The sequence below is a fragment of the Heterodontus francisci genome, chromosome 1 (genome assembly GCF_036365525.1).
Source record: "Heterodontus francisci isolate sHetFra1 chromosome 1, sHetFra1.hap1, whole genome shotgun sequence".
Classification (NCBI taxonomy): Eukaryota; Metazoa; Chordata; class Chondrichthyes; order Heterodontiformes; family Heterodontidae; genus Heterodontus; species Heterodontus francisci.
In genome coordinates this window covers 180533416-180546089 of record NC_090371.1, presented here as the reverse complement: position 1 = coordinate 180546089, position 12674 = coordinate 180533416, and the positions used below count along the sequence as shown (strand labels likewise).

General features: G+C 44.8%; 1 protein-coding gene across 3 annotated transcripts in view; it reads right to left on the bottom strand.

The window, feature by feature from the left end:
• Positions 1 to 12674, bottom strand: part of cnot6l (CCR4-NOT transcription complex, subunit 6-like) — a 121814-nt gene that overhangs the window by 25988 nt on the left and 83152 nt on the right. For all 3 annotated transcript variants that reach the window (XM_068039193.1, XM_068039184.1, XM_068039204.1), the window contains one exon: positions 29 to 183. In XM_068039193.1, coding sequence (XP_067895294.1) covers positions 29 to 183 — 155 coding nt within the window. The remainder of the gene's footprint in view (positions 1 to 28; positions 184 to 12674) is intronic.

Below are 12674 nucleotides of genomic sequence, written 5' to 3'. Positions count from 1 at the left end.
TGTGCATTGTTCAACAGTCTACACATACTTCTCGGTTTTGAAGAATATTGCGCAACCATCGACATGCTTCCTTTCCTGCTCAGACATTAATTTGGCACGAGATTTTGGACAGAAGAACCCATCATAGCCACGTTGCTTCAACTCAGGTAAGAAGAGGTTAAAGTATTGCTCTGTTTCTACTTCCTATTAAAAAAAAAGGAACATTTTTAATTGGAAACATCCATCAAAACACAAAATCAGCACAACTGGCAAAAACCTTGAATGTAAACGTAATTATATTCTGAAGCATAAAACCTGGCACCCAATGAAAACAAAAAAAAAAAGGCTTTCAAACATATTTCAAAATTTCTTCAAACAAATATGACTTTGATCCAAAATGAGAGTCTTCTATATTACAACCTTTTTCCAGCTCAAGACTGTCCTCCAGCTTTTTGTCTGGAGAGAAGAACAGGCATTCTTAATAACTGCTAAGGGATTATCCAAGGCTGTTATACAATGCCATTCTAAAATTACAAGAACTTTTAGGAACAAAGAAAAAAAAAAATCAGTGGAGCTCAGCAAGCCCATTGCTTTTGATAGATCAATTTAATATGTACAATTTTCACCATCTCTCTCAATCCCTCCTCTCATGAAAGCATACAATTGCCTTGTACCCATTTGTTGTGCCCATTCTAAAATGGTCCCTACTAGCAACTTAATACACAATATTATTGCTTCCTGGGTAAAAAAAAAATCTTTACTTCTTACTTCAAACACTATTTAGTTTCTGTTCCTCTACCCGATACAAAAAGTGTCATGAAGTCGTCACCTAATAAAGTTTGCCCAAATCAATATGGTCAATTTAGGGCGGCACAGTGGCGCAGTGGTTAGCACCGCAGCCTCACAGCTCCAGGGACCCGGGTTCGATTCCGGGTACTGCCTGTGTGGAGTTTGCAAGTTCTCCGTGTCTGCGTGGGTTTTCTCCGGGTGCTCCGGTTTCCTCCCACAAGCCAAAGACTTGCAGGTTGATAGGTAAATTGGCCAGTATAAATTGTCACTAGTATAGGTAGGTGGTAGGGAAATATAGGGACAGGTGGGGATGTTTGTTGGGAATATGGGATTAGTGTAGGATTAGTATAAATGGGTGGTTGATGTTCGGCACAGACTCGGTGGGCCGAAGGGCCTGTTTCAGTGCTGTATCTCTAATCTAATCTAATCTGCTTTATTATCTTAAAAGCTTCAATTAAACCATCTCGAAGTTTCCTCTCCTTTTTTTCAAACAAAAAAATTCTCCGAACTTAAGTTAGTAATTGATATTCAGAATCATTGTCATTGCTAGCCTCGGCACCTTTTCAACAGTATCGTAGAACATTAATCATCTGACAGATGTAACTTTTAGCAGGGTGTTCAAGGTCTCCTCGATAAAAGGTTTTCCTCATTCTCTATTGGACCATTGAGCAATAATGCAATGTAATTAAGGCTGAAATTTGAATCTGGCGATCTTAAGTTGCGAGGTTAACACAAATCACGAGAGTTACTTGAGCTCCTACTTTAGATTTTTTTAAATTATATACATTTGTAGCTTAGCCTAAATCTAGAAGTGTTATGAAGTTTCAGGACCCAAAAATGACAAACTGTTTACCACCAAGACTGATTTCTACTTAATGATGTAATTTACAGAATTGGACTCTGCCAGAGATGCCCTCACAATACCTGTAGATCCAGAATTTCTTTCTTCTGATTTTATAAATATCCATACCAATAAGCATTGCACGATGGCGAATTAATGTTTTTCAAACTGGGAGGTGGCTTGCAGTGGTGTTCCCCGGGGACCAGTGTTGGGTCCATTATCCTTTGCAATGTTTTATAAAACAACCCAACTCGAGTACAGCAGCAACATTATAAAAGTATGCAGATGATACAAAACTTAGTGAAGTAGTAAATAGTGATGATGACAGACGTAAGCCTCAGGAAGACAGACCAGATGGTGAAATGGGTAGAGGCATGGCAGATGGAATTCAATACGAAGAAGTGTGAAGTGATGCATTTTGGAAAAACTAATATAAAGAGACACTATAATAAATGGCATGATTTTGAAAAGCATAGATCTTAAAAAAGCATATGGGTTATTTGGCTTTATTATATATATATATATGTATGTATTGTGGACAAATCTGAGCATCACACTTCAGGAAAGATGTAAAGGCCCCAGAGAAGGTACTGACGAGGTTTACCAGGACATTACCAGAGATGAGGGACTTCAGTTATGAGAAGTTGGAAAAGTTAAGACTGTTCTCCTTGGAACAGAGAAAGTTAAAAGGTGACCTAACAGAGGTTTTCAAAATGATGAGAAGTTTTGATCGAGTAACTAGAGAATAACAATTCCCTCTGGTGAGTGGGTCAAACACTAGAGGTTATAGATTTAAGATGATTGGCAAAAGATCTGGAGAGGAGGAGATGAGGAGACATTTTTTCACTCAGTTGTGAGGATGTGGAATGCTCTACCTGAAAAAGCTGATTCCATGAATAATTTTAAAAGGCAGTGGGACAGGTATTTGAGGATCAGGAACTTACAGGGTTATGGGTAAAAGGCAGGGATGTGGGCCTAAGCATGATTGCTCTTTCAAAGAGTCAGGACAGGCATGGCAGGCTGAATGTCCTCCTTCTGTGCTGCATGTTTCTATGATAATAAGCTGCAAGAAATAGCACACTACAGCTATACAGGTTAAGAAAAAGTACTTTTCCAAATTGAGTTACAATGCAAGGCTATTGGGACTTGATCTGAGAAACAGCAATGCAAAACAGTTAATGGGTAAGAAAAACTATTTATTTACCTAGCGTTGTGACTTACACCACATTCATCTACAGCGTAGGCACAAATCTGAAATATATAACCGTACTGCTAAATGCAGATTTCCTCCACCCAAAATGAACAATTTCATATTCATTCAACAATTATGCAAAATGCAAAGACTATATTACCATGTACTAAAGTATACAAGAACACACTGATTCAATGACAAGTTTAGAAAGGAGCTCATCACTGGTTCATCTAGCCTTCCTACAAAATATCCTTGATGTATTTCTCCAGCTAATCCAGTAGTGAACCAATTTGAAGACAAGAAATTGTCTAGCCCATTTTTAAACCCCCCTCATGGTTTCATGATCCACTTCCTTTGCTGGTAGCCTGTTCTACACTTCTTTATTCTCTTACTGAAAATGATTTGTCGGAATTAGATACTTTATTCTGTTTCTCTTCATCTGAATTTATGTCCCTGAAAGCATGGCAGGAAACCCTATCTGGGTTCAAATTCTCAATCTTCAATATTCAATCAAATCACTTATTGGTTTTCTATTTTCAAGCAAGTCCTGGAATAACCAGTTCTTCCTCATAGCTCTACTCCTTAATTCTGGAATAAATCTAGAATACACAAGCAAACAGAATCTTAGGCAGCAGACATTCAAACAAAAGGATGTGAGGCTGGTGCTTCTTCCTGGTCTTAAATAAACAATTTTCCCTATGTTAAATGGTAATGCCATTCTTTTTCACATAATTAGACATGTAAAAATAGCTACTTAGGACAGAATGACTGGATTTGGGCCTCTTTAATTTTTAATGTCCATTGTTCTCTGGTAATTGAGCCACAGGCGGTTCTGTGGCCGCAAATGTGACTCCAGCATGGTATGTTGCCTCCCTGGTGCGAGGATCAAGGATGTCACGGAGCGGTTGCAAGACATTCTGAAGGGGGTGGGTGAACAGTCAGAGGTCATGGCTCACATCGGTACCAATGGCTTAGGCAGGAAGACGGATGAGTTCCTGCAACAAGAATTTAAGGAGCTAGGTAGCAGATTAAAAAGCAGGACCTCAAAGGTTATAATCTCTGGATTACTCCTGGTGCCATGTGCAGGTGAGTTTAGGAATAGGAGGATACAGCAGATGAATGCGTGGCTGAAGAGATGGTGCAGGAGGGAGAACTTTAGTTTCCTGGATCACTGGGTCTGTTTCTGGCGAAGGCGGAACCTGTACAAGTCGGATGGGTTGCAACTAAACCAGAACAGGACCAAACATCCTCGCTGGGAGGTTTGCTAGTGTTCTGGGGTTGGGGTGGGGTTTAAATCGAATTTGGCAGGGAGATGGGATACAGAGTGGAGGTGCTGTAGGGGGTGATGAACAGCAAAATATAGAAGAGAAACCAAGTCAATCTGGAAGGCAGACCAAATACAGACCTGTTAAGTCACAAGAGAATAATGCAAGGCATCTATTTTAACACTAGCAGTAATACTAGTAAGGCAGATGAATTGAGGGCATTGATTAACACATGGGAATATTATATTATTGCTATCACAAAGACATGGTTGAGGGAAGGGCAGGGCTGGCAGCTCAATATTCCAAGGTATAGAATCTTCAGGCATGACCGGGTTTGGCAGGGGGTGGGGGGGGGGGGGGCGGATGTAAAAGAGGAGGTGGCTTTGCACTATTGATTAAGGAGTCAATTACTGCAGTAAGGAGGGATGATATCTTAGAAGGTTCCTCAAATGAGGCCTTATGGGTAGAACTTAAAAACCAAAAGGGGGCAATCACTGGGAGTATACTGCAGGCCTCCAAACAGTCAGGGAGAAATAAAGGAGCAGATATGTATGCAAATCTCAGAGAGGTGTAAAAATAATAGGGTAATAATAGTAGGGGATTTCAACTTCCGAAATATTAACTGGGATAGTCTTAGTGCAAAAGGCTTAAAGGGGGCAAAATTCTTAAAATGCATCCAGGAGAGTTTTTTGAACCAGTACATAGAAAGTCCGACAAGAGAAGGGGCGGTACGGGACCTAATGTTTAGTTTAGTTTAGTTTAGAGATACAGCACTGAAACAGGCCCTTCGGCCCACCGAGTCTGTGCCGACCATCAACCACCCATTTATACTAATCCTACACTAATCCCATATTCCTACCACACCCCCACCTGACCCTATATTTCCCTACCACCTACCTATCTTTTTTCTTTGGGCCTCCTTATCTCGAGAGACAATGGATACGCGCCTGGAGGTGGTCAGTGGTTTGTGAAGCAGCGCCTGGAGTGGCTATAAAGGCCAATTCTGGAGTGACAGGCTCTTCCACAGGTGCTGCAGAGAAATTTGTTTGTTGGGGCTGTTGCACAGTTGGCTCTCCCCTTGCGCCTCTGTCTTTTTTCCTGCCAACTACTAAGTCTCTTCGACTCGCCACAATTTAGCCCTGTCTTTATGGCTGCCCGCCAGCTCTGGCGAATGCTGGCAACTGACTCCCACGACTTGTGATCAATGTCACACGATTTCATGTCGCGTTTGCAGACGTCTTTATAACGGAGACATGGACGGCCGGTGGGTCTGATACCAGTGGCGAGCTCGCTGTACAATGTGTCTTTGGGGATCCTGCCATCTTCCATGCGGCTCACATGGCCAAGCCATCTCAAGCGCCGCTGACTCAGTAGTGTGTATAAGCTGGGGATGTTGGCCGCTTCAAGGACTTCTGTGTTGGAGATATAGTCCTGCCACCTGATGCCAAGTATTCTCCGAAGGCAGCGAAGATGGAATGAATTGAGACGTCGCTCTTGGCTGGCATACGTTGTCCAGGCCTCGCTGCCGTAGAGCAAGGTACTGAGGACACAGGCCTGATACACTCGGACTTTTGTGTTCCGTGTCAGTGCGCCATTTTCCCACACTCTCTTGGCCAGTCTGAACATAGCAGTGGAAGCCTTACCCATGCGCTTGTTGATTTCTGCATCTAGAGACAGGTTACTGGTGATAGTTGAGCCTAGGTAGGTGAACTCTTGAACCACTTCCAGAGCGTGGTCGCCAATATTGATGGATGGAGCATTTCTGACATCCTGCCCCATGATGTTCGTTTTCTTGAGGCTGATGGTTAGGCCAAATTCATTGCAGGCAGACGCAAACCTGTCGATGAGACTCTGCAGGCATTCTTCAGTGTGAGATGTTAAAGCAGCATCGTCAGCAAAGAGGAGTTCTCTGATGAGGACTTTCCGTACTTTGGACTTCGCTCTTAGACGGGCAAGGTTGAACAACCTGCCCCCTGATCTTGTGTGGAGGAAAATTCCTTCTTCAGAGGATTTGAACGCATGTGAAAGCAGCAGGGAGAAGAAAATCCCAAAAAGTGTGGGTGCGAGAACACAGCCCTGTTTCACACCACTCAGGATAGGAAAGGGCTCTGATGAGGAGCCACCATGTTGAATTGTGCCTTTCATATTGTCATGGAATGAGGTGATGATACTTAGTAGCTTTGGTGGACATCCGATCTTTTCTAGTAGTCTGAAGAGACCACGTCTGCTGACGAGGTCAAAGGCTTTGGTGAGATCAATGAAAGCAATGTAGAGGGGCATCAGTTGTTCACGGCATTTCTCCTGTATCTGACGAAGGGAGAACAGCATGTCAATAGTCGATCTCTCTGCACGAAAGCCACACTGTGCCTCAGGGTAGACGCGCTCGGCCAGCTTCTGGAGCCTGTTCAGAGCGACTCGAGCAAAGACTTTCCCCACTATGCTGAGCAGGGAGATTCCACGGTAGTTGTTGCAGTCACCGCGGTCACCTTTGTTTTTATAGAGGGTGATGATGTTGGCATCGCGCATGTCCTGGGGTACTGCTCCCTCGTCCCAGCACAGGCATAGCAGTTCATGTAGTGCTGAGAGTATAGCAGGCTTGGCACTCTTGATTATTTCAGGGGTAATGCTGTCCTTCCCAGGGGCTTTTCCGCTGGCTAGGGAATCAATGGCATCACTGAGTTCCGATTTGGTTGGCTGTATGTCCAGCTCATCCATGACTGGTAGAGGCTGGGCTGCATTGAGGGCAGTCTCAGTGACAGCATTCTCCCTGGAGTACAGTTCTAGGTAGTGCTCAACCCAGCGGTCCATCTGTTTGCGTTGGTCAGTGATTATGTCCCCCGATTTAGATTTGAGGGGGGTGATCTTCTTGATGGTTGGCCCAAGAGCTCTCTTCATGCCATCATACATTCCTCTGATGTTTCCGGTGTCTGAGGCCAGCTGAATATGACTGCATAGGTGTTGCCAGTAGTCGTTTGCGCAACGCCTAGCTGTTCTTTGTGCAGTACTTCTGGCTGCTTTAAGTGCTGCGGATGTTAAATCGCTGGGGGCTTTCTTGTAGTTCAAAAGTGCAATGCGCTTAGCGGCTATGACAGGTTCCAGCTCTTCATTATGAGATTGAAACCAGTCTGCATTTCTCTTCGCACTTTTGCCGTAGGTGGTCAAAGCTGACTCATAGATGGCGTCTCTGATGTGGGCCCACTTGGTCTCAGCATCCCCTGTGGGAGTGTTTTGAAGGGCTGTTACAAGTGAATTTAGAAATTTTTGTAACAGCTGTGGGTGAGAAATTCTGCTCGTGTTGATGCGCGGGTGGCCCTTCTGCTTGGAATGATGCAACTTCTTTGGTCTGAGTCTAACCTTGCTGCACACCAGGGAGTGGTCGGTGTCGCAGTCCGCACTGTGGAAGCTGCGTGTGATTTGAACACTGTTTAAGGCGGCTCGCCTTGTGACAATGAGGTCTAGCTGGTGCCAACGACGTGATCTTGGGTGCCTCCATGAAACCTGGTGACAGGGTTTAGTGTGAAAGAACGAGTTGGTGATGCAGAGGTTATGATAGGTACACAACTCAAGCAGTCTCTGCCCGTTCTCATTCATCCTTCCAACGCCATAGCGCCCAAGGCAGGAGGGCCATGAGTCATGGTCGGCCCCAACCCTGGCATTAAAGTCCCCCAGCAGGAATAGGTGTTCGGTGTTGGGGATGCTGCTAATGATGTTATGGAGTTGTTCATAGAACTGGTCTTTAGCTTCAGGTGCGGAACAGAGTGTTGGAGCATAGATGCTGAGTAGGTGTACTGGACCAGAGGTGGTGAGCAGTCGGATGGACAGTATGCGTTCCGAGCCATTTGAGGGAGGCTCTATCATGCTGAGCAAGGAGTTTCTGATGGCGAAGCCCACTCCATGCTGTCTTGGTTCTTCAGGATCCCTGCCCTGCCAGAAGAAGGTGTAGTCTTGCTCTGCTAGAGAGCCACTCGCGGGGAGGCGAGTCTCCTGAAGTGCTGCAATGTCCACATTGAGTCTACTGAGCTCGTTGTTAATGATGGCGGTCTTCCGAGAATCGTTGATTTGTGTAAGGTCTTCCGACAGGCCAGGACACATAGTTCTGACGTTCCAGCTTGCAAAGCGAAGGGCTGGTACCTTCTTTCCTTTTTTCATGTTGTTTGGTGCGGTGTATCAGTCCACCTACCTATACTAGGGACAATTTATAATGGCCAATTTACCTACCAACCTGCAAGTCTTTTGGCTTGTGGGAGGAAACCGGAGCACCCAGAGAAAACCCACGCAGACACAGGGAGAACTTACAAACTCCACACAGGCAGTACCCAGAATTGAACCCGGGTCACTGGAGCTGTGAGGCTGCGGTGCTAACCACTGCGCCACTGTGCCGCCCCTTAGAGAATCTTAGGGAATGAAGCCGGGCAAGTGGTAGAAGTGTTAGTGGGGGAGCATTTCGGGATTAATGACCATAACTCTAAGATTTAAGGTGGTTATGGAAAAGGACAAAGATGGACTGGAAATAAAAGGTACCGAATTGGGGGAAGGCCGATTTCAATATGATGAAACAGGATCTGGCCAAAGTGGATTGGGTGCAGTTATTTGTAGGAAAGTCTACATCAGACCAGTGGGAGTCAAAGAGGAAATAGTGTGTGTTCAGGGCCAGCATGTTCCCATAAAAGTGAAGGGTAGCACCAATAAGTCCAGGGAACCCTCAATGTCAAGGGATATGGAGGATTGGATTAAGGAAAAAAGAAAAGAGGCTTATGGCAGATTCGGAGGGCTAAAAACAGCGGAGGCACTACAGGAGTATAGAAAGTGAAGGGGGTACTTTAAAAAGTAATTAGGAGAGCAAAAACGGGGCATGAAAAAACACTGGCGGGCAAGATAAAGGAAAATCTCAAGGCGTTTTATAAGTATATTAAGGGCAAGAGGATAACCAGGGAAAGAGTAGGGCCCATTAAGGATCAAAGTGGCAATCTGCGTGTGGAGCCAGAGAATGTAGGTGAGGTTTTAAATGATTACTTTTCATCTGTGTTCACTTTGGAGAAGGACAATGTAGGTGTAGAGATTGGGATTGTGATATACTTGAACAAATCAGCATTGAAGAGGAGGAAGTATTAGCAGTTTTCACGGGTTTAAAAGTGGATAAATCCCCAGGCCCAGATGAGATGTATCGCAGGCTGCTATGTGAGGCAATGGAGGAGATTTCAGGTGCTCTGACACAAATTTCCAAATCCTTTCTGGCCACGGGAGAGGTGCCAGAGGACTGGAGGACAGCAAATGTGGTACCATTATTCAAGAAGGGTAGTAGGGATAAACCAAGTAATTACAGGTCACTGAGTCTAACATCAGTGGCGGGGAAACTACTGGAAAAAGTTCTGAGGGACAGGATTAATCTCCATTTTGAGAGGCAGGGAATAATCAAGGATAATCAGCGTGGCTTTGTCAGGGGAAGATCACATCAAACAAATTTGATTGAATTTTTCAAGGTGGTGATTAGGTGTGTAGATGAGGGTAAAGCAGTTGATGTTGTCTACATGGACTTCAGTAAGGCTTTTGATAAGATCCTGCATGGGTGATTGATCAAGATGGTAAGAGCCCATGGGATCCAGGGCAATTTGGATCCAAATTTGGCTTAGTGGCAGAAGGCAGAGAGAGTGATGGTTGAGGGTTGCTTTTGCGATTGGAAGCCTGTGACCAGTGGTGTACCGCAGGGATTGGTGCTGGGACCCTTGCTGTTTGTAGTGTACATTAATGATTTAGACATGAATATAGGAGGTATGATCAGTAAGTTCACAGATGACACGAAAATTGGTGGTGTCGTTAATAGGAAGGAGGAAATCCTTTGATTACAGGACGATATAGATGGGATGGTAAAATGGGCCGAGCAGTGGCAAATGGAATTTAATCCTGAGAAGTGTGAGGTGATACATTTTGGAAGGATTAACAAGGCAGGGGAATATAAAATGGATGGTAGGACCATAGGAAGTACAGAGGGACCTTGGCATACTTGTCCATAGAGCACTGAAGGCAGCAGCACAGGTAGATAAGGTGGTTAGGAAGGCATATGGGATACTTACCTTTATTAGCCGAGGCACAGAATATAAGAGCAGGGAGGTTATGATGGAACTGTATAAAACGCTAGTTAGGCCACAGCTGGAGTAGTGTGTGCAGTTCTAGGCACCACACTATAGGAAGAATGTGATTGCACTGGAGAGGGTGCAGAGGAGATTCACCAGGATGTTCCTGGGCTGGAGCATTTCAGTTACAAAGATAGACTGGATAGGCTGGGGTTGTTTTCCTTAGAGCAGAGAAGGCGGATGGGGGACCTGATTGAGTTATACAAAATTATGAGGGGCACAGATAGGGTAGATAGGAAGAAACTTTGTCCCTTAGCGGAGGGGTCAATAACCAGGGGGCATAGATTTAAGGTAAGGAGCAGGAGGTTTAGAGGGAATTTGAGGGAAAAAAATTTCACCCAAAGGGTGGCTGGAATCTGGAATGCACTGGCTGAGGGGGTGGTACAGGCAGGAACCCTCACAACATTTAAGAAGTATTTAGATAAGCACTTGAAACACCATAGCATACAAGGCTACAGGCCAAGTGCTGGAAAATGGGATTCGAATAGATAGGTGTTTGATGGCTGGTACGGACATGGTGGGTCGAAGGGCCTGTTTCTGTGCTGTATAACTATGACTCTAAGCCCTCACTTAGTTTCCATACAGGTCAGGCATCATGCAGGAAGCTAAAACACCAACAAGAACAGTTTAAAATAAGAGACAAGTGATTTCTCAAAGATAATCATTTAGCTATCATGCACAAGGAAGTATTTTAAATGATCTACATCCACACGTTGACAGCACATTAGGTGAAACATATGCATTGTGCAGGAAGTTACAAGATTAATATGGAGTTCAACATTCATTTATGTTGTGTAAACTATATTCAGTTGGAATCAAAATACTGAAATTTGTATATAAAAATGTACTGAGGAACAAAGGCCCATCATGGAGTCAATTCTCGAACTTGAATTCTAGGTATTGCTGGTGTATAGCACTGTTGGTCCTTTTGTGAAAGGAGGAAGGGAAGAAAGAGACCAAATACATTAACACAAATGTGTTGGGGACTCTATAATCAGGGGCACAGATAGGCTCTTCTGTGGACGTGAAAGAGACTCCAGGATGGTATGTTGCCTCCGTGGTGCCAGGGTCAAGGATGTCTCTGAACGGACAGGGGGCATTCTGAAGGGGGAGGGCGAACAGCCAGAGGTTGTGGTACACATAGGTACCAACGACATAGGCAAAAGAAGAGTGATGAGGTCCTGCAGGGGGAGTTTAGGGAGTTAGGTAGAAAGTTAAAAGACAGGACCTCTAGGGTTGTAATCTCCGGATCACTCCCTGTGCCACGTGCCAGTGAGGCTAGAAATAGGAAGATAGTGTAGCTAAACAGGTGGCTGAACAGCTGGTGCAGAAGGGAGGGTTTCAGATATCTGGACCATTGGGATCTCTTCAGGGACAGATGGGACCTGTACAAGGACGGGTTGCATCTAAACTGGAGGGGCACAAATATCCTGGCTGCAAGGTTTGCTAGCATCATTCGGGAGGGTTTAAACTAGTGTGGCAGGGGGGTGGGAACCAGAGCGGTAGGACAGCAAGTGAAATAAATGAAGGGGAACTAGTAAATAAGGCCAGTAAGACTAAGAGGAAGAGCAGGCAGGGAGATGTTGCGCAGCACAGCGGGACTGGTGGTCTGAAGTGCATTTGTTTCAATGCAAGAAGTATAACAGGTAAGGCAGATGAACTTAGAGCTTGGATTAGTACTTGGAAATATGATGTTGTTGCTATTACAGAGACTTAGTTGAGGGAAGGACAGGATTGGCAGCTAAATGTTCCAGGATTTAGAAGCTTCAGGCAGGATAGAGGGGGATGTAAAAGGGATGGGGGAGTTGCATTACTGGTTAAGGAGAATATCACAGCTGTACTGCGGGAGGACACCTCAGAGGGGTCATGCAGCGAGGCAATATGGGTGGAGCTCAGGAATAGGAAGGGTGCAGTCACGATGTTGGGAGTTTACTACAGGCCTCCCAACAGCCAGCGGGAGGTAGAGGAGCAAATATGCAGTCAGATTTTGGAAAGATGTAAAGGTAACAGGATTGTAGTGGTGGGTGATTTTAACTTCCCCGAGATTGACTGGGACTCACTTAGTGCTAGGGGCTTGGATGGGGCAGTATTTGCAAGGAGCATCCAGGATGGCTTCTTAAAACAATACGTAGATAGTCCAACTAGGGATGGGGCCATACTGGACCTGGTATTGGGGAATGAGCCCGGCCAGGTGGTCGAAGTTTCAGTAGGGGAGCATTTTGGGAACAGTGACCATAATTCCATAAGTTTTAAGGTACTTGTGGATAAGGATAAGAGTAGTCCTCGGGTGAAGGTGCTAAATTGGGGGAAGGCTAATTATAACAATATTAGGCAGGAACTGAAGAATTTAGATTGGGGTCGGCTGTTTGAGGGTAAATTAACATCTGACATGTGGGAGTCTTTCAAACGTCAGTTGATTAGAATCCAGGACCAGCATGTTCCTGTGAGGAAGAAAGATACGTTTGGCAAGTTTCGGG